This window comes from Chiloscyllium plagiosum, chromosome 28 (assembly GCF_004010195.1).
Source record: "Chiloscyllium plagiosum isolate BGI_BamShark_2017 chromosome 28, ASM401019v2, whole genome shotgun sequence".
Taxonomy (NCBI): Eukaryota; Metazoa; Chordata; class Chondrichthyes; order Orectolobiformes; family Hemiscylliidae; genus Chiloscyllium; species Chiloscyllium plagiosum.
Genome location: NC_057737.1, coordinates 895574 through 918482, shown reverse-complemented (window position 1 = coordinate 918482; position 22909 = coordinate 895574). Strand labels below are relative to the sequence as shown.

At 41.4% G+C, this 22909-nt stretch overlaps 1 protein-coding gene across 1 annotated transcript in view; it reads left to right on the top strand.

The window, feature by feature from the left end:
- smg6 (SMG6 nonsense mediated mRNA decay factor) overlaps positions 1 to 22909 on the top strand; it is a 409499-nt gene that overhangs the window by 15454 nt on the left and 371136 nt on the right. Inside the window, exons 6-7 of the mRNA XM_043718890.1 lie at positions 8110 to 8220; positions 17234 to 17455. Of these exons, the coding sequence (XP_043574825.1) occupies positions 8110 to 8220; positions 17234 to 17455 (333 nt within the window). The remainder of the gene's footprint in view (positions 1 to 8109; positions 8221 to 17233; positions 17456 to 22909) is intronic.

Genomic DNA, 22909 nt, shown 5'->3' with positions numbered 1-22909 from the left:
GAGTGCCAGCTCTCGAGATAGAGGTCTGCATTTGGTACTGTACCTGTGCACCATCAGGTCCCAAGCCTCTTTGTTTTTTCATAACTCCTACTTCCTCAGTATTCATCTGATTCATCTTTACCTGATTGAAAATGGATGGCCTTCCACTTTGCCATGTTGAATTCCATCTTTGATAGTTTTCCCACAACCTTTCACTGTCTCTGTGTAGCCTCTTCCTCCTATCTGCATTACGAGCAGTACTTCCCAACATGGTGCTGTCGGCAACTTTGGTTGTATGACTCTTTCATCAAAGTCATTGATAAATATGGTTCACAGTTAAGATCCCAGTGCAAATCCTTATTGAGATTGGGCAAATCTGAGAAGAAAGCCACGTTCCCTCTGCTTCCCAAAACGTTACCATGCCACAAGATCACCTCCAAATACATCCACGTCCATTTCATTTAAGGGACTCTTGTATGGAAGGTTACCAAATGTAGGATCCATAACATTTCTTACCAGAATGGGCCAGCAACCTTGTTATGTGTTTTGCCATACCCACTGATCGTCACCTACACTTTCTATTAGGAAACCCAACTCTTGGGGATGATCAATAAAAACTATGCTGGAGTAGACATTGAAAGTTGGGAGTCTCCCATGGAAAGGGAGTCTATACTGGAGTAATCTGTAATGCTGAAGAATTTCATTGAACAAAAGTGAAGTTTAGAATTGAAGGAAGAGGGAGATCCAGCAGAAATGCTCACTTTCGTATTTAAAAATCTCATGTCTGCTATGTGGGATTAATGTACTTCATCCACTGGGTAATGTAATAAGTGTTGGGGTTTGTGCATGCATTGCAGAAATGTGACTGACCCATGGGCACTAGAAATTCCCAGCGCTCATCAGTATTTGGAGGGTTAATGATCCAGAGTATCTGAAGTGCACCCAGGAGAGTGGGTTGGTATGCAGCCATCTCATTGTTACCAAGTGTTGTCATCTGTGCAACCACCGTGGGAGAGTTTAAACCAGCAAGATTCATGCTGTGAAGCTGCAGTTATGGGCCAGAGTTTACATTTTTTCATATAGGCACATTTACAGTGACTTTTGCCATTTCTTGGCTGAGTGGTGAAACAGGGCACTTGACAGCAGTGAGATTGCTTTTCCATCTCTTCTTTCTGTTGAGCTCATACCCCTGGGGATATTGTGCATGCTTTTTGTCAAATGAGTATGGAAGGGTTTTAGTGCTGATGTGTGGAGGAATTTGTTATTTTTTTGCTGGCAGGTCCCTCTCAGCGGATGGAGGCAGAATGGAGAGCGTGGCTACTTGAAGGGAGGGGAAGATGTTATTGCCTGATTGCTGATTCAGGTGTCCTCTGTTTTGCTGCTTAATACAAGCTCTGTGTGGTTAACCCTAGATTGCTTGTTAGGAAAGAGGGTGCCAGTTTCTGCGAAGTATTGTATGGAGCAGGGTATCAACAGTCCAGTCCCTATTTTGAGGTGCGAATCCAGTTATCCCTGTACCAGGACTTGGTTTGAACCCATGGTCCAAGTACAAGGATGCTATCCCCATGTTCCAGAATTGCTATTTGGGGCAACAGTCTGTCAGAGCTCTTCAGAATGCTGGTTCCTCTCCAGGCGTGCAGCTGGTTTTGTCCCCTCTCCCTTCTCCACTACACCAAGGACTGATGGACTCTGATCATCTTGGTCCTGTGAGCTGAATCCTGCAGGGTTGTTTAGCACCTGGCTTGGTGCATTTGCCCTGACAGCTGCTCTTGCAGAGAGAATCCCCTCCAACATGGGAAGGAATTGTCAGAGTGGAATGTAAGCAGCAGCGGTATCTGACAATCCTGACACTACCTCAGTCTGTATTGCTAGTTAGTTATTGATATGGTCATTTCTCTCAGTGCTCCAGATAGCTAACAGTGTTAACTATCATTTAGGCTGTTCAATTCTTCTCTCTTTGTCTGAAAGTGTGTCTGTTGGGGTCTAATGTATTTTTCTGCTCTCCTTGTCTTCCTTTGTTCATACTCCTGCTGTGACTCCACCCCGAATGTGATCGCACTGGCCTGCTATCCATTTTGCTCAGAGTGGAGGAAAAGCCAATTGCCTGGACCTTTCTCGGATCAGTGGGCATCTTTAGGCTTTAATTGATAAGTGACTTGCTGATCAGTACGGTGTGCAGGGCGTGTTTGCAGGGAAGAGCTGCTTTAATGTGGGTGCAGTTTTAAATGTGTAATTGAGACACTGAGGTTCCTGATGTAGGTACATTGGCTTCTCTTATCCCAGTGGCAGAATATATCCACATTAAAATCTAGGATTTGAAAGTCTGTGCATGAATAAGTTTCCAGTGCTGATGGTCTTCTAGACACAAAAATTGTGTTGATGTGGAACTCCCCTTGTGTTTCTCCAGTGATTTGCCCAAAACTGTAACAGAATACTGCTCCCCATGGTACTAAAGTGACAGATTTTCTCTTTCCCATGTGGCCATTGTCTGAGGGAGGTTGGCAGGTTCAGGTTCTCAATGGTGTTGACACTTGCCCACTGGGAGCTGGGTGGAAACTGCTCTGTGCTCACTTCCTTCACATTCTGACTTTATGTGTGTGTCACCTGGTCCCTGCAGACTCATTTTCAGCCTTGGAGAATTCTGAATTGCACCCATTTCTGTATATTGTTTAAGTACTAAATAATCACCATAACATGGGAAGTGAGAGAGATGCACTGTTGTACCCAACAGTCTGAGGCAGTATACAGACATACAACTTGGAGAAGTAGGCCATTCAGCTCCTCATACCTGTTCTACCATTCATTAAGGAAATGGCTGATCTGTTTGTTTTGAATTTCACGTTCCCATCTACCCGCAATGACCTGAGCTTCTTGTTGAGCAGGGAATCAATCCACCTGTACCTTAAAAATGATCAATGACCCTGCCTCCACTGCCTGTATTCATGGTTTTTGAAGTCTCTTGATCTCGGTCTAAAATGGACGATCTCTAATTTTAAGGCGGTGCCCTTTTGTTCTGAACTAACCCACAAAAGGAAGTATCTTTTCCACATCCACCTTGTCAAGAGCATTGAGGATCTTCTACACTTCATTCAAGTCAGCTCTCACTTTTCTAAACTCTAGTGGAAACAAAGCCCAGATATCCAACCTTACCTCATAAAATAATCCACTTATTCCAAGTATCATCTGGTAAACCACCTCTGAACTGTCGCCAATGCATTTATATCTTTCCTTAAATAAGGAGACCAAAACTGTACATAGTACTTTGGATATGGTCTCATTGATGCTCTGTACAACTGAATTATATCAGCATTACATTTATGTTCAATTTCCCTGATAACGAAGTATGCATTCCATTAGCCTCCTTAATTACAGTACTTGCATACTAATGTTTAGCGACTCATGCACTAGAACACTGCACCTTGGAATTGTGTAGTTGATCTCCATTATAGTAATACTTTTTAAAATTCTTCCTGCCTAAATGAACAACTTCACATTTTTCCACATTGTACTCCCATCTTCCATACTTTTGCCCACTCACCGAACTTATGTATATCCACCTGCAAACTTGTGTCTTCACAACATAGCTTACTACCTTTCCTGGTGTTTTCTGTGAATTTAGCTAACATACCTTTACTCCCCTCATCTAAGCCATTGATATAAATTGCAAAAAGTTGAGGTCTAGCACAGATCACTGTGGAACACTCTCAAGGTAAATTTGCAGGTTGAGTCAGTAGTTAGGAAGGCAAATGCAATGATGGCATTTATTTTGAGAGGATTTAAATATAAAGGCAGGGATGTATTTCTGAGGCTCTATAAAGCTCTGGTCAGACCACATTTAGTGCATTATACGCAGTTTTGGGCCCCATATCTCAGGGAGATATTGGCCCTGGAGCAGGTTCCGAGGAGGTTTATGAGAATGGTCCCTCGAATGCAAAGCTTAACATATGAGAATGTTTGAGGACTCTGAGACTATACTCGATGGAGCTTAGGATGGGGGATCTAATTGAAGCTTATAGAATACTGAATGGCCTGGACAGAGTGGATGTTGGGAAGGTGTTTCCATTGGAAGGAGAGACTAGAACCCGAGGGCACAGCCTTAGATTGAAGGGCAGACCTTTTAGGACAGAGATAAGGAGAAACGTCTTCAGTCAGAGAGTGATGAACCTATGGTGTGAAGGTCAGGTCATTGAGTATGTTTAAGACTGCGATAGGTTCTTGAATATCAAGGGTTATGGGGAGAAAGCAAGAGAATGGGGTTGAAGAAGTTATCAGCCATGACTGAATGGCAGAGCAGATTCGATGGGCTGAATGGCCTGATTTCTGCTTCTGTGTCTTGTCGACTCAGACTCACATCCTGCCAATGAGACACAGACTCAATTATACGTACTCTGCTTTCTGCCTGCCAGCCAGTCTTCTATCAATGCTGATGTTTTACTTAGTACATCATCAGTTTCTACTTTGTCCACAAACTTTTGTGGTACCTTGTCAAGTCCATTCTGGAAAGCCAATGCAGTACACCCACAGGCTCCCTTTTATCCTTCAAAGAACTCCAGTTAACATTTGGTTAGTCATGAGTTCCCTTTGTCAAGACCATGCTGACTGGCTGTAAAAAGGTTGGAGGAGTTGCATAACTGGTTAAGGAGAATGTCACAACTGTACTAAGAGCGGATACCTTGGAGGCCTCATCCAGTGACTCTATGGGTAGAACTTAGGAATACGAAAGATGGAATCACTAAGGTGGTGGGCCTCCCAGTAGCCAGTAGAACATAGAGGAACAGGTATGTAAGCAGATCATGGATGATGTAAGGTTGTTGTAGTGGGTGAGTTTAACTTCCTCAATATTAACTGAGACTCCCTTAACGTAAGGGGTTTAGATGGGACAGAATTTGTTAGGTACTTGCAGGAGGGTTTCTTGAAATCATGTGAAGATAGTCCAGCTGGGGAAAGGGCTGTACTAGATGTTGTATTGGGGAACGGGCCTGGCCAGAGGTTCAAGGTTTTGGTCGGGGAGCATTTTGAGAACAGTGATCATAATTCTGTAAATGTTAAGGTTGTTATGGATAAGAATAAGACTGGTTTTCTGAAAGTGCTACACTGGGGGAAAGACTAATTACAACAACATTGTAATTGAACTGCTGAAATTAGATTGGGAGCCTGTTTGAGCATACCTCCACATGTGGCAGTCTTTCAAATTTGATCAGAGTTCAGGACCAGTATGTTCCTCTGAGGATGAAGACAAGAATGGCAAGACTTGGGAACTTTGGATGCTGAGATATTGAAAGATTAGTCAAAAAAAAAGGAAGTGCATGTAGCTTTCTGGAATTGAAATCAAACAAAGGCCATGAAATATACTTGGCAAGTAGGATTAAGGAGAATCCCTAGGTACTTTATACATATATAAAGAGCAAAGAATGTATCTAGGGAAACCGTACTCAAGGATAAAGGAGGGGATTTATACATGGAACCAGAGAAAGTGGGTGAGGTCCTTAATGAGCACTTAGCATCAGTATTCATTAAGGAGAAGGACTTTGATATGCTAAGATTAGGGAGAGATGTGTTGATATTCTGGGGCATGTCAGTATTAAAGAGGAGAAGGTGCTGGGTGTCTTGAGAATTGTTATGATGGATAGGTGATGAAATCTATCTCAGGATCCTGGAGGAGGCATGGAGGAGATTGCTCGGACTTGAACAGAGATCTTTGTATCCTCTTTAGTCACATGTGAGGTCCCAGAAGAATGGAGAATAACCAGTGTCCTTTCATTGTTTATGAAGGGAAACAGGAATAACTCAGAAAATAATGCATCATTGCTGGGGAAATTCGGGACAAAAAGCATTGGATGCTGAGGGGCGAGCTGATAGAAGTGTACTAAATTATGAGAGGCATGGAGAGTCAGAGTCTTTTTCCCATTACGGTCATTTCAAATACAAGGGCGCATAGGTTTAAGGTGAGAGGAGAAAAGTTTACAAGAGATGTGTGAGGCAAGTTTTTTTTACATAGAATGTGATAGGTGCCAGAAATGTGCTGCCAGGGGAGGTGGAAGAAGCAAAGATGATTGCAATCTTTAGGAGGCACTTAGACAGACACATGAAAGGCAGGGAATAGAGAGAGATACAGCTTAGTTTAGAATGGCATCATTTCAGCTCAGACATGGTGGACCAAGTGCCTGTTCCTGTGTTGTACTGGTCTATGTTCTTTATGATTATCTTGAATTTTTCTGTGTGTCTATCTATAACCTCCTTGATGATTAATTCTAAAATCTCTCCCGTGATAGACATCAAGCTAACTGGCTAACTGCTTCTCTCCCTTCTTGATCGGAGGGGATATGTTTGCTGCTACTTAATCTGATGGATCTTTTCCAGAATCTAACAGATACTACCTCCACCACCTCATTAGCCACATTTTCTTTGTAAAGACAGAAGCAAAATATTTGTTCGTTGACCATTTCCTTATTATCTACTACAAACTCTACAGTTTCACTCTCTAGAGGTCTAATGCTCACATCACTCACTCCTTCCTGTTAAAATAACTGCAGAAACATTTGCTATCCCTGTTTTTGCATTTCTAGCTAGCTTCCTGTCATGTTCTAATTCATTTCTGCTGATTAATCTTTTAGTCATTGATTTGAATGATTAAGAGCAGAATTACTATCCTTCTGATTAATTCCAGGTTGATGACCTTGCATTTGATGAGAATCTAGCAGTCTCCCATACCAGCTCCAGTGACTAAGTGAGATCTGTCCTGATCTAGAATCACAGAATGCTAATAAATTACTTGTTTTGGCAAAAACTTGTGTTTGCTCTTGTGAAAAGAGCAGTGAGTTTTCCTGGTGTCCTGGCAAACATTCCATTCTAAACTGACATTTCCCTAAACCATTAATTGGCCTTTCTACCACTCCCATTTGTTCAATCATGCTGTATAAAATGGCAGTGATGCATCCTTTGGGTAGAGCTTCAGAATAAAGGGGAATCAATTTAAAACTGGGATGAGGAGGAATTTCTTCTCTCAGTGGGTTGTCAGTCTTTGAAACTCTTTGCCACAGAGAGTTGTGGATGCTGAGTCCTTGTGTATATTTAACGCTGAGATAGTGATTCTTGATCACTCAGGAAATAAGGGTTACGGGGAAAGAGCAGGAAAATGGATGTGAGGAATTTTGGATCAGCCGTGATCCATTGAATGGCAGAGTAGGCTTGAGGGGCTGAATGGCCTACTCCTGTTCCTGTTTCTTAGATGAGTCACTGCATCTCTTTGGATATGAAGTGCTCTAATGATATTATTAAGGGATATATGAAGTCTGTAACAAGAGCTTCAAATTAATCAGAACCCAAACTGTTGCTTTTGAGATTTGGTCTTTAGCATAATGCCTCAAAATAAACTATCAAAGTTTGGAATGTGCTAATTCTTTGTGCCACTAGATGTCAGTGGTTCATGAGATATGTAATGCAGGATGTTTTTGAAGCGTTGATGAAAAATTATTGAACCCACTAGTTTATTAGATTTCACATTTAAAATAGGGTAAGGAATTTGATCTCCTGACATTAAAAATCATAAGCGTGTGGTTGATGTTGAGTTAATGCCATGATCTTGCTTGAAATCTAAAAGGTTTTTTGTGCATTTGTGAGAATAATGAAGTCTTTGGTGTTGAGGCTCAATGTTTTCACCTTACATGAGGCGTATGAAGTTCTATGGAGTGGATGTTTTAAGGGTGATGTGTACTGTTGCTGTGATCCATGGCATGTCAAGTCTTAGCTTGGTTTTTGTACTTGTAGCTAGCCAATAGCTGTTGTCAGGATTGTTTTCCATACTTGCGATGCTGATCAGTGCTTTCTACAGCTGAACATTTAAATACACCTCACAAAATAGCTAGGGGCCATTTTGGGGAGGTGAGGTGTCAGGAGGGCTGCTTTATTGTATTTGTGTTGGGTCTGATAACTCTGAGCTTTAGTTCTCAGGAGTAAGCCAGCCAGGGGTAAAATGTCCAGTGGTTTTTATGAACTTGGATAATTTATGACTAATAGATTTCAGTGAAAATAAAGCAATTGTGGGAATGCTCAGTAATTGGGTTCAGCTGAGCTGTGTCTATGTTTTAAACTGGTTTCATCTTTGCTCCTTTTTTGATTTTTTTTAAACAGAGGCGGAAGCTGGATGCTGTCTACTATTACATGCGGAGTCTTGCTGCCAGCAATCCAATTCTTACAGCTCGGGAGAGTCTGATGAGCCTCTTCGAAGAAACCAAGAGGAAGGTCAGTCTGTTACTCAGTGCAGGGAGCAAGCTGGCAGTATTTTTTTTATTATATGCTGCGTGGGAGGGAGGAGGGAAAGAGCAAGTGGATGAGCTTGGCTTTCGCTAATGTTTACTTAGTCATAAACAGACCTTGGTGGCAGGACTGGAAAGCTCTGTGAGATCTCTGTGACTTGTCGAGATCAGAAAAACAAGTCGGATGGGCCGTGTGAAAATGACCATTCATGCCTTCTGCACGACTGTGATGGCAAGTTTGGCAAATGAACAAACTGGGATCAAAGCCTCACTCCTCTCTCAGAAAATAAACAGAATAAACTGTTCTCAAATGCATTGGAGAGGTTTAAAAGGCAGCACTCACTGCAGGTCACATTTTAGGATTACACAGGGATATGGTGCATATTTGTAAGAAATGTAGTTTCATGAAAACTTTTTAAATTTAATCATATCAAAAGGATAAAATGCAGAGCCCTGCTGAATACACAGCTGAATATTCAATCCCTGCTGGGATCATTTGCACTTTCATAGTTACTTCAAGGGGTCTGCGAAGAGTCTCATGTCTAACACAAACACTAGTGGGCTGAATGGCCTGTATAATTCAGTGTTGATCATCCTTTGCAGCTATCACACTGTATACATGAGTTCCTTATATGCTGCAATATTTGCAGAATTTAATTATATAAACAATGAATGAGAATATTTTATGGAATGGAAAAATAAATCACAGACCTTTCCAATAAAGTCATACCCACCAACCAACTTCCATCAAACACTCCCAGGACATGTACGGCACTGTTAGAGACAGTAAAGCGCCCTCTACACTGTCCCCATCGAATACTCTCAGGACAGGGACATCATGTGGTTAGACACAAGCTACAGCTCCCTCTAAACTGTCCCCATCAAATTCCTAACAATATCATAGCAATAAGACTAAAGAACTATGTTCCAGAACTAACCCTAGGCAAACTGATCCAGTATAGCTACAACACTGGTATCGACCCGACAATGTGGAAAATTGCTCAGGTATATGCTGTACACAAAGAAGCAGGACTGTACTAACCTGGCCAATGACAATGTAGCAGTCTATTCTCCATCAGCCAAGATGGAGTTGTTGACAGTGCTGTCAAGTGACTCTTGCAAAGGAATAACCTGCTAAATGAGGATCAGTTTGGGTTCTGCCAAAGCCACTGAGTTCCTAACTTCATTACAGCCATTATTCAAACATGAACAGCAGAATTGAATTGCACAGCTGGGGTGAAAGTGACTCCCCAAGGCTCCATTTAATAGAGTGTGGCATCAATGGGTAATAGCAGAACTGGAGTCATTGTGAATCAGGAAAACATTGCTGGGTTGGAGACATATCTGGCACAAAGGTGGTTGTGTTCGTAAGAGGTAAATCATTTCAACTCCAGGGCATCTCTACAGCAGTTCCTCAAGGTGGTGTCCTAGGCCCATCATCTTCAGTTGATTCATCAATGAGTTTCCTTCCTCCATGAGGTCAGATTTGGGAATATTTCCTGCTGATCATGCAATGTTTTCAGCACCATTCACGATTCTTCAGATATTGAAGCAATCCATGTTCAAACACAGCAAGACCAGACAGTCTCCAGGTTTGAGCCGATGAGAGGAAAGTAACATTCACATTTCACAAATGCCAGGCAATGACAATCTTCAACAACAAAATATCCACCCATCACTCCAAATACTATGGCTACAAGAACAGATCAGAGGCTGGGAATCCTGAAATGAATAACTCGCCACCTTACACCTCAAAGCCTGTCTAGCATCTACAAGACACAAGTCAGGAATGTGCTGGAATTCTCCACACATTCCTGGGTGAATGCATGTCCGACAACATCCAGAACAAATGTACTTTAGCAACCATTCACTATCTTAACCATAACTCTATTCACCACTGATGCATAATGGTAGTGGAGTGTACCATCTACAGACCACATTACAATAACTCACCAAGGCACCTTTGACAGCACCTTCCAAATCCACAGTCTCTACCACCTAGAAGGGCAAGGATAGCAGATACATAGAAAGATCACAAAGCCACTCACCATCCTGAGTTGGATATATAATACTTTCTTCATTGTTGCTGGTCCAAAGTCCTGGAGCAGCCTCTCTGCAAGACATCCTGAGGACTGCAGTGGATCAAGAAGGCAGCTAGATGCTGTAGATAGCATAAATGCATATATATAAAGAGATAGATATAGGGTGAAGCTCCCTTTGCACTGTCCCATCAGACACTCCTGGGACACGTACAGGTTAGATACAGATTAAAGTGTCCTCCACACCTTCCCAATCAAATACTTTCAGGGGACACAGAGCACAGATTAGATGCAAGAGAATCAATGTGTCTGTCGGAGTTAAAACAGCATTTTTTTTTTTGCCAATCAGTCATGAGAGTTTTTTTAACTGAACGGAGATTGCCTTGAGATTCATAGAGTTTTCAGACTGTAGCTTTATCCTATCAATTTAAGCCCACTTCCAGTTGTGAAAATTCTATGTTAAACCTTCACAGTACTGAATCTATCATAATGTTACTAGATTCCAGATGTTACATTAAGAAGAGACATTGCATAAATCTAAGCTTGTATTTTCTGGGATGGAGAAGGATAAAGAGTGATTTGCTTCATGTTTTAAGGCTTTCGAAAGTCACTGATAGGATAGAGAGAAACCTCAGCTTGTAGTGGAGTCTGTGAAAAGGGGGGGGGAGAAGTTTAAATTTTGCCAGGTTGTCCAAGAAAAAAAGTTAGAAAACTCTCTACATTTAGAGGGTGGTCCAAATGGGGATCTATCTCCCAGCCAAAGATGTGGATGTTGGCCTACTTTAGAATTTGAAATGAAGATTGACAGACTTCTTCTAGGCAAGGTGATAAAGGAGAGAATGCAGGTGGATTGATGAAAATGGGTCAGCTACAGTCTGATTTGATGTAAGGTCTGAATAACTTGTTGTCCTTGCTGGTCTGCAAGAAATGTTTCTCTAATTTGGTGTTGGAATCGCCCTTTACCATTTTTTTTCCGTGAGTGAAGTTGGGAAATCTGTCTTCTGCCATTGTGACTTCACAGATCGGATTTGTGTCCTTTCTTCCTGGCAATTAAAACATTAATATCAACACTGTTACTTTATCTCTGACTGTATGGTTATTTGATCATAATTCTAGTTTTACACACAGCCTCTAGATCATGGAAACGTTTAGCTAAGTACAGTTCTAAGTGTCTGTCACCCAGTAACTTCCTCTGCTTTCTCTTTATTAAGAATGTCTGACTGAGGGTATGAGAATATGGTATTCGGAAAATTTGAGGTTTTCAAGCGGACTGATTTTGAAAATGTGTGAAGCTGCATTATGTTTATTGAAGAAGATTGTCTCCCACTTTGGGCCTTAACCACAGAACAGTCAGGAACCAGAGTTTGGCTCACTGACCACCTAAATTCACTGATAACTGTTCTTTGACATGCAACGTGTTAGTGTTTTATAGTGCAGTATGCACTAAAGATCTTCAAATAGCCACTTCAGCAAAAAAAAATCTGCAGTTAATTCCAAAAGGCCCAGGGCCGTCTGACATCCACTTCTTGAGATTGACTTTATCCTTTTGAAGATTTCCTTGGTGCATCGGAGTGCCATAAACACTCGTTTGTGTGTGTGTATAAATGCTCACTGCAGAAAATAGCAATCTAACCACCAGTTTAACTTGATATAGCAGTCTTTTTGTGGACATGTTCTTATACAGCAGCCTTTGCTTCTCATTTAATGGAAGTTGATTCTATTTGTTTTTGAAGTTTGCACTTGTTTAGTCGTCAGAAGGAGTTAATTGAGCTCAGTAGGATCTGTGTTGGATGTCTTTAATCTGCTTTCCCCCTCCATCCCAAACTAAATGGTGATGTGTGACTCACTGTGAGATCGAGCTCTTGCTTCTTACTGGCACTCCTGTCTTTCCTTTTCTCCCAGCACAGTCCAAATGTCTGAGAGATTCCCTCTGAGGGAGCTGTTGTGTCTCACTCTATGTTAATGATCTATTCTTCTGTTCTGAGCACTACTGGCAGTGTGGCTGGGAACAAAATTATTGCTTTTGGTCCAGGATATTTTTCTTTACCTTAGACAAACAGAATCCAGAGCCAACATTGTAGTTAGCCATCTTGTCTGTCTAGTCCCTCTCCCTTACTCCAGAACATGTCTGGGATCACATGCTGAGAACATATTCTCCTCGTTACCATCATAGCTAAAATCTAAAATTTATTTTATTCATCATTTATCAAACTTCATTGCTACAGATATGTTAAAAGATTCAGTGAATTCCACTTCCTGATTAATTTCCTGTCTCATCAGTTTCCAAGGTGGTACAGTCTCTTTGGTGTAGAAACAGGATTAGCTATTTCAGCTGCTAATGAGAAGTTTCTCTTTGTCCTGTCATCTTCTTAGCTGCTGTCCCTCAATCCGCATGTCTGCTGTGTTTACCCATTGATCATGGGCTTTGTCTTTATGGTTAGAGTATGTTATCTTGGTACTGTACATTGTGTTTAAGTAGGTGGAGCACACTATGCTCCTGTTAGCTGTACACTTCCAGATTCAAAGAGTAGGTTCTTGCTGTTTGACCAAGGTTTCTCAGGTAGTATCTTCAACATACTTCCACTAGACTGCTTCATGGTTGATGGATAGGGAGCATTATCACTGACTAATGGACTATACCCATTATATGACTGTGGTAGAGGGGGCGGGGTGATAATTAAAAAATTTAAGAGACAGCTGAGGGAAAAAGAATTCTGAGGGTTGGTAGTCTTTGGGATTCTCTTCCTCAAAAAGCAGTGACACAGAATGTTTAAGTATTTTTAAGACAGAATTAGATAATTTTTCATCCCCATGGCAATTGAGAAACTGTGGGGGAGTGTGCTGTTAGTTTTATGTTTCTATGATATTTCATAGCAGAGAGGTTGGCGTTTTCATTCTGAATTAATTTAAAGTTTTCTGTTGAGAAGGCTACTAAGCTGGCATCCAGAACACTGACACAAACTGTGAGCTTTAAGGAATCACAGCTTCAAAAGACACCATAATGTCAATGAGTAGGGGTCTGTTAGCTCAGTTGGCTGGATGGCTGATGATTGACAATGCAATAGTAACACTCACTACAGGTGGCTCTGGGATAATGCACGTTTTGGCAGTGTGACTTGGCTATAACGCCGCTAAAGAATTAGGGAATTGTATTTTGGAGAGTGCTGACCTCCGTTTGCAATAGCGCGATTCCAGCAGGGATCGCTTTGTGCGCTTCGTTCTGCACATGTGCTGGTGTCCGCACCATTCCGTGTATGCACAATATCAGTTGCAGTCTTCGTGCTGCTCTCTGCTGATGTCAGTGCCGAGCTGTGCATATGCCAGTGTCGGCTGCTGAACAGAGCAGCTTCTGTGAGAGGTACTGTACAGAGAGCAGCTTCCTTACATTTTTTTGAATGTACTGAGTTAAATCTGTTAATAAATATGATTTGAATCTTCATTCAGGCTGTGCTATACTTTGTGTTAGGCCTTTCGTGGTCTGCCCCAACCCCACTTTTCTCATAGGCCTCATTATTTCTAGTAAGTGAGGTTTTGCTGAACGCAACTATGGCATTTTGGGGAACTACCTGTACTTTCACTTAGACATTACAGAAATGCACCCCTTCGCACATAGAGAAATCTGGTTGAATTCTGGATATATCTTCCTGCCATCTCACACATGAACAAGGGTAGGCCATTCGGCCCTTCAAACCTGCTCCACTATTCAGTAATAATCCACTTTCTCAATGCCATATGCCTACTTTCTTCCCATACCCTTTGATTCCTTTAAAATCTAAAATTAGCTATCTCTTTCTTGAATATACACAATGACTTGGCCTCCACATCATTCTGTGGTAGTGAATTCCATAAGTTCACTACCTTTTGAGTGAAGAAATCTTCTTCCTCCTTTTAGTCCAACAGGGCCTAACCTGTATCCTAAGTCAGTGGCCCCTGCTTCTGGACTCCACGGTTTGGGGAAAACATTGTCCCTGCATTCAGAATTCTCTCTTTCTCAAAAAGCAGTGGGATCTGGATAGAGGACAGGGCTGTCCAGCCCTGTTAAAAATGTAATATTGCAATCGGATCCTCTATCATCCTTCTAAACTCTAGTGAATACAGGCCCAGTCAAACCAATCTCTCCTCATTGGCCAGTCCTGCCACCCCAGTATCAGCCTATAGAACCTTTGCTGCACCCTCTGTAGGGGGCGTATATCCCCTTTTACGTAGAGACCAAAGCTGCGTGCACAACTCCACGTGTAGTCTCACCAAGGCTGTGTACAACTGCAGCAAGCCATCCCTAATTCTGAATTCAAAACATCTGTGGGATAAAGCAACACTCACTGTTTACAGGGAATATCCCATTTTGTTGATTATGATGTTGCTTGTCTATATAATGTCATTTTCAAGGGCATCCACCTCACTCCCTGTTAAGGATAATAAATGGGTCAAACCATCTCTTCAATTCTTCAAAATAGGGAGGACGAGCCTAGTTTTGTAATTGAAATTACTTCCCTTTAGAATTGTAACAGTGCAGAGGGAGACCATTCTGTCCATCATGTCTGCCACTTGACTATTTAATTTCATGTCAGTATCCTTACTTTTCCCCTTGCACATCGTAGCTGTTTAAGTAATCAACCAATGCCCTCTTAAATGTCTCAATTGAACATCCCAGTAGGCAGTGCATGCCAGATCCAGACTATTCATTCATTGTATGAAAAAGCTCTCTTTCTGAATTCACATTTGCTTGTTGTAAAACACTCGTTCCTGATTGTTTTCTGAATGGGAACAGTTTTTCCCTCTGTACACTATCCAGATCCCACATGATTTTGAAAACTTCTATCCAGTTTCCTCTCAGCCTTATATCCAAGGGAAGAAAATCTCAACTTCTCCAATTCTCTGCTCGTACTTGAAGTGTCTCATTCCTGGAACCATTCTCATAAACCTCTTCTGCACTTTCTTCTTACAATGTGGCACCCGGAACTGCACACAACACCCCAGCTAAGCTTCAGCCTGCATAAACTTATCTTAATCTCTGTACTCTTGCACTCTGCTCCCCTATTTATGAAGCGTAAATTATTGTATGCTTAATTAATAGTTTTCTCTATCTCTCCCGCCACTTTTAATGATGTATGCACATTGGCCTACCTTCACTTGTATACACTTTGGAAGAATATCTTTTATACTGTATCTCCATGTTCTTTGTACCTCCTATGTCTTAGCAATGGACTTCATTTGCTGTGTATCTGCCCATTCTAACAACTTGCTCATGTCCTTTTGAAGTTGTGCAGTCTTCTCACAATTTACAATTCTCCCAAGATCTGTCATCTGCAAATTTTGAAATTGTCCTCTGCACCAAGATCTGGATCATTTATGTATATCAGGAAAAGTGAAATCACTGACTCCTGTTAAACGCAACAAGCAATCTTCTTCCAACCTGAAAAAAATTAATTGATCATTACTCTGGGTTTCCTATCATGCAGCCAATTTTTGTATTGACTTTGTTATTGTCCGTTTCATTGACCTGTAACTTTCCTCCTAAGTCTTGTTGTGCACTTTTTGGTAAGCCGTATACTCCATGGAAGCAGCCTTCTCCTCATCATTCCTCTATTTTACAACTTTGAACATGCTCCAAAAAATCAGTCATGATTTTCCCCAGGTAAATCCATGCTGACTCTTCAGAATCAATCCAACTTGTTCTATTCGGAATGATTGTTGCAAAAAGTTTCCCCAAGTTAAACTTGTTGGTCTGTAATTGCTTGGTGGATTTTAATGCCTTTGTTGAAAATTGGGTTGTAATGTTTGTAATTTTGCAATCCTCCAAAACTACTGGTGAATCCAAGGAAGACCGAAAGATAACTGACAGTGATTCTGTGGTTTTCACGCTCTCAACCTGCAGTATCCTTGAACTTGGAGCTTTAATAATTTTAAGAATCAGCAACCTATGCACTACAACCACCTCATCAATTTTAAATAATTTTCCTCCCGTCACCAAAGCCCGAACAATATCTGCTGAATAGGTAAAGACAGATGCAAAATGTTCATGTAACTGATTGGTCATGCCTCTTGCCTCTAAATGTCAATCTCCTTTTTGGTTCCTAATTGATCGTATTCCTCCTCTTACCACTGTTTTGCAGATGTTTTGCTGCAGAAGACTTTAGGATTTCCTTTTATAGTAGTTGCCAGTCTCTTTTCATAGTCTCTCTTTGTTTCTTGTTCGTGCTTTTTCACCTCCTTTCTGAACTTTCTATATTCAGCTTGGTTCTCAATTACATTTATTATCCCGCATCTGTCATAAGCACACCTTTTCTTTAATTTAGTTTCTATCTCCTTAGTCATTCAGGAAGCTCTGAATTTGTTTGAACAAAGAACAGTACAGCACAGGAACAGGCCTGCCTTTCTCTTTTGAAGGAATATTCTTTCTCTATGCTGAAATCATCTCTTTGCAAGTAGCCCATTGTTAAACTACTGTTTTTCCCACCAGCCTTTGGTTCCAGTTTATTGAACCCAGCTCTGTTATTATCCCATTGAGGTCTATTCTCTGCCAGTTCATTTTGTTCTTAGTCTGGATTGACTGATGTAATTTGCCACTGTCATTCTAAACCTTATGTTACAATGATTACTGTTCCCTAAATGTTTCCCGACTGTCAGTTGATTTACGTGGCCCATATCCCTCCCAACAACTAGCTCTAGGTATGCCTGCCCTCTTATTCAACTGGACAGAGTGTTGAAGGAAATTCTCCTGAGCACAATCTAGAACACTTGTATGTTACTGCCCTTTACAATGCCTGTATCTTTTGTTGCTCTTTATGTATAACTCACCAACCGTGCTTCAACTGAACTTCATTGTCTGTGAATTACTTTGGGGTGGCCAGAACTTGTGAAAGTTGCTCTAAAACTACATATTTTTCATGATTTCACCAATGTGTGTCATCCTATTGAGTACGCATGGAGCTTTAGGAGGTATTTGTTTTTCTATTCCAGGCTGAACAGGCTGAGTTAAAGAGACAGCAAGAATCTGAACTCAGCCCAGGCCTCCGAGGCAAAGGCAGGAAACAGACATTCCGGCAGGTTGGAGAAGACACCAGCCGGGTGGAGGTTTGGATCCATGCCACTCACCCTCACTCCTCTCTGGGAACTGAATCGGGCAGAGAGGATGGAACATCAGAGCAGGATGAGGATCTTGGAAATCTCTCTCCCAGTGATGTAAGTACATTGATGTGGTCACCACTGAGCAATGGATATCGTTATGTACTTAACTAGAAACTAACCAGTGACTACCAAACCAAAGAGTGTGGTAGCTCAGGGAACTAAATGGATTTGGATAAGATACCATTTCATAATTATAATTTAGACTGAGATTGTTATTTGTCCTTTGGATTCCATGTTGAGTGTACTTTGGGTCTCTCACTATATGCTCCACTGTCAGAGAGGATCTTGAGCCCATTCTTTTTTGGATTTACTTTACTTCCCAATTTTACCTCCCTAGCTATAACAGGATCTTTTGAGGTCAAAGTGCTCCATTACTTCTTCTGACTGGCCTGTGTAGCAAATATCATAAGAAACATGAGCAGAGGGAAACCTTGCAGCTTTTGAAATGAATGTATTTAAGGCTGAGCTGGTTAGATTATTTGCTGAAGGATGGTGTAGAGAGGCATCTTTCTCTGGGGCAGAGCATTCCCAAAGATTTGAAATGCTTTGATTTAAGAAATTCCTCCTCACATCTGACTTAAACGATCACCCTCTTATTATGCCCTTTGTGTAGATTCCCCAGACATGGGAGGCAACCTCTCTGTATCTATCCTGTCTATCCCCTTCACAGGCTTGGATGTTTTAATGAGATGACTTCTCATTCTTCTAAAAGTAAGAGAGTAAAAGCCCAATCTATTTATTTCTTTCTAGAAATCAGTACACAGTAAATCTTCCTTTTAGGAGTCTAGGGCCCAAGGGCACAGCCTCAGAGTGAAGGACCCTTTAGAACGGAGATGAGGAGGAATTTCTTCTTCTCTGAGGGTGGCGAATCAGTGGGACTCATTGCTGCAGAGGGCTGTGGAGGCAAAGTCTTTTTAAGACAGGTTTTTTTAGTAAGGGAATCAAGGGGAGAAGGCAGGACAATGGGGTTGTGACAACTCAATCAACCAGGATTGAATGGTGGAGCGGACTTCTCGAGCCATAGTGACATATGGCACGGAAACAGACTTTATGCTCCAACTCGTCCATGCCGACCAGATATCCTAAATTAAACTAGTCCCATTTGCCAGCACTTGCCACATAACCCTCTAAACCTTTCCTATTCATATGCCCATCCAGATGCTTTTTAACTGTTGTAATTGTATCAGCCTTCACAACTTGCTCAGGAAGCGTAAAACTGTTGCCCCTTAGATTCCTTTTAAATCATTCCCCTCTCACTCTCAACCTATGCCCTCTAGATCTGGAATCCTGCAACCCAGGGAAAAGACCTGGTATATTTACCCAATCCATGCCCCTTAGGATTTTGTAAACCTCTATAAGGTTAACCCTCAGCCTCCGATCTCCAGGGAAAACAGCCTTAGCCTATTCAGCCTCTCCCGATAGCTCAAACCCTCCAACCCTGGCAAAATCCTTGTAAATCTTTTCTTTCAAATTTCACAACGTCCTTTCGATAGGAAGCAGACCAGAATTCCATGCAATATTCCAACAGTGGCCTAACCAATGTCCTGTACAGCCACAACATGACCTCCCAACTCCTGTACTCAATACTCTGACCAATAAAGGCAAGCACACTGAATGCCACCTTCCCTATCTTATCTTTCTGCGACTCCACTTTCAAGGAACTATGAACCTGCACTCCAAGGTCTCTTTGTTCAGCAACACTCCTCAGGACCTTTCCATTAAGTGTATAATTCCTGCCCTGATTTGCCTTTCCAAAATGCAGCACCTCACATTTATTGAAATTAAACTCCATCTGCCACTCTTTGGCTCATTGGCCCATCTGATCCAGATCATTGATTGGCCAAATGACCTAATTGTGCTGCTATACTTTATGTTCTTCTGATGTTATTTCCCACCATCTTGATAAGGTGTGCAACAGCTATAGCTGTAACCATGTACAAACTACATAATTGACTCTTGATTAAAAACAATTGTTCTGATTGTGTCATGCATGTAACAGCAGCCATTCAATACTGTTTGCTTCCCCTCTGCTGAAGAATTTCCACCTTTCCCACTGCTCTGACGAAAGAGCAGCAAACTTCAAATGAAGCTAAATATTAAAACCAAATCTTAATAAAAACAGAGTCCATGCCTGGCATGTAGGCTTGCTACATATTGAAACATTTTGTCCATGTAAATTTTTATTTTATTTCCTGCACTTCAGGCTGACGTACCTGCTTCTCACAATAAATCAAAAACATACGAAACATTTTGATTTCAAGCCTGATCAACAGAATGTTGTACTTTGCCTTCAGTTATTCAATTATCTATTTTAGTTAATAATATAAAAGGTTCAGTTCACACCAGTACCATTAGAAAATGTCATTTAAATGGTATATTCTGTTTAGTGTTACAAAATTGGAGCAACACAAATATCTCGCAGCCAGTGACAGTGAAGACAATATAGTTTCAAGTTGGCTGGGTTCACTTGGAGGCGAACACGGCGATAGTGGTGTCATGATATGTCATGAGAAGAGGTCATGGGTTTGGGAGTTGCTACTGAGTGAGGCTGGTGAGCTGTTGTGTTGTATCTTGTAGGTTTTACACAGCAAAATGTATTCTTACTGTGGAGAAAATGCTGCTGTCATGATAGTGATGCCCACTGTGGCTTTGAATGTTTCGTGGTCACAGTGTTATCTGGTCTTGCAGTATATAGGCATGGACATACTTCAGTATGTGAGGAGTGGTGAATGATACTGATGTCACACCTCACTTGGGTAGTGTGTTCGAAATCAAACCCCACTATTCTTGGAGTTGTCACAGAGGTTAAGCAATTAATCAAAGTACGCTGTTTTATCTGTCAGACCCAAGCTAACAGAATATACTGACTAGGTTTCTGCCCTTGATAAGAACAACAATTTATTACAACTAAGCAGATTCAAACCACATAAATAACTGAACTATTGACATATATGCTTTTCCTACAAGACAGATAGATTCTTTATGGAAAGAATGTTTAAAAAAAAATGGCAAAGCAATTCAGTGGACCAGTCCATAGAATTCATTTAGATGATTCTTTTGCGTGATGGGATTTTCTGTTCATCAAACTCTCTTCTCTGGATTTTTTTCATTTCTTCACAGATGAATTGAGAATTGCTCAGGCAATTGGTACACTAGCTTCAAAGTCTTTTAGTTACTGCTTAAAAACCATTGCTGATGGGAGAAAAGAAAGTAACTTCCTTCAAGTTTTAACGATTTTACAACATCCGCCCCTTGCAGCAGTCTGAAGGCTTTCATCAGTGTCATACACACTCATAAGCTATCCAGGAGCCAGTCAAATAGTCACTGCCAGGCTAATGGCTTATGGCATCCAAAACTGGGTATAGACTTCAGAACATCCTACCATCAACATCTGCTTCCTGCCTCTCAGCCAGTTTTGGATCCAACATGCTACTTTGCCTTGGATTCCATGGGCTGTTAATTTCTTGATCAGTCTGCCATGCGGGACCTTATTAAGAGCCTTGATAAAGTTCATGTAGACCATACAAAATGATTTTGACACTCATTTATACTCTTGGTAACCTTAAAAAAAACTGGTCAAGTTTGTCAAACATGACCTTCCTTTAACATTTCCAGCTGACTATTCTTGATTAATCCATGACACTCTGTTCTTCGATTCTTTCTAATAACTTCCGCACCTTCAAAGTTTAGCACACTGGCCAATAATTACCTTTTTTTTAATAATGGCACCTCACCTGTGACCAGAGATGATTTGAAATTTGCTGTCAGGCCTCTGATAGCTGCCCCTTGCTCCTCTGAACAGCCTGAATGCATTTTATCTGGGCCTGCAGATTTTTAAGGCAGTTAAATCAGTTAATTGACCTGTTCTTGTAGCCACTGAATGAATATGGTGAGATCAGTTCAGTTTCTGGTCAATGGTAACCCCCAGGATTTTGATAGTGGTGACACCTTTTGAATAAAAGGCAGTGATTAGCATATTCCTTACTGGTGATGGTAATTATCGGGCATTTGTGTGTCGTGAAAGTTACTTGTCACTTGTCAGCCCAAGCCTGGATATTGTTCATTTGAATATGGACTGCTTCAATATCTGAGGACTCACAAATGTTGCTGAGCATTGTGCAATCGTCAGCAACCATCTCCACTTCTGGCCTTATGATAGCCCCTTGGTGGACTTTGTATCTGCTGGTTTAAAAAAGGGTTTCTTGGATGCAATTTAAGAATTTTGCTCCCTCATACATTGTACACTCAAATTTTCAGTTAATATTTGGATCATTAAAAATCCTGTCTGTTACTGGCCTTTTTATTCTTACATTTCGATGTAGTAGAGTTCAGAAGAATGAGGTGATCTCATTGGAATGTTTAGAATTCTTAAAGGACTTGACAGGCTAAATACTGAGAGTATGTCTCTCCTTATGGGAGAGTCTAGGATCAGAGGGTGTTGTCTCAGATTAAAGGATGCCAGTTTAAGACTGAGATGGGGAGGAATGTCTTCTCTCAGAGGGTTGTGTGCCTTTGGAACTCCTTGCTGCACAGAGCTGTAGGGAGCTGAACCCTTGTGTATATTTAAGGCTGAGATACATAGATTCTTGATCATTTGGGCAATGAAAGGTTACAGGGAAAGGGCAGGAAAGTGGATGTTGGGAACGTCTGCTCAGCCATGCTTCTATTGAATAGCTGAGCAGGCTCGAGTGGCCAAGTGGCCTACTCCTGTTCCTGTTTCTTACAGTCTTACAGACTTGCCTGGAGTATTGTGTGCTAATCAGACTAAGGCCCATCAGTGCTCATACTCTATTTTCTACAAGGCAATGAATTTTCAATCTGTACCATTATGTTACCCGATATTCTAGAGCTATTATTTTCTGCAATAACGTTTGTGGCACCTCATCAATTGCCTTCTGGAAATCCAAGTGCAACATGTTGACATGCTCTCTTTTGTCCGCAGCAAATGTTCCTCCTTCAGAGAACCCCAGTAAATTGTTAATATAATTTCTCTTTGCCAAAGCCTTGTTGAGATCTTCTAAAAGCACAGCTATAATCTTTTTAATGATCGATTTTAACACCTACCCTACAATAACGGTCAACCTAACTGGCCTAATGATTCTGTTTTCTGTCTCCTGCCCTCCTTGAACAGAGTGGTAATGCTTGCTACTTTCCAGCCTGATAGAACCTTTCCAGAGTCGGAGGAATTTTGGAAGATTTAAAGCCTAGGCATCAGCTGGCTCATTGGTGACTTCTGTAATAAGACTCTCCGTCAAGAGCCAGCGACTTGTCTACCCGCAATTTGTTCAGTGCCTCTTAGAGTCATAGAGATGTACAGCATAGAAACAGACCCTTCGGTCCAACCCGTCCATGCCGACCAGATATCCCAACCCAATCTAGTCCCACCTGCCCGCACCCAGTCCATATCCCTCCAAACCCTTCCTATTCATATACCCAAGCAAATGCCTCTTAAATGTTGCAATTGTACCAGCCTCCACCACATCCTCTGGCAGCTCATTCCATATACGT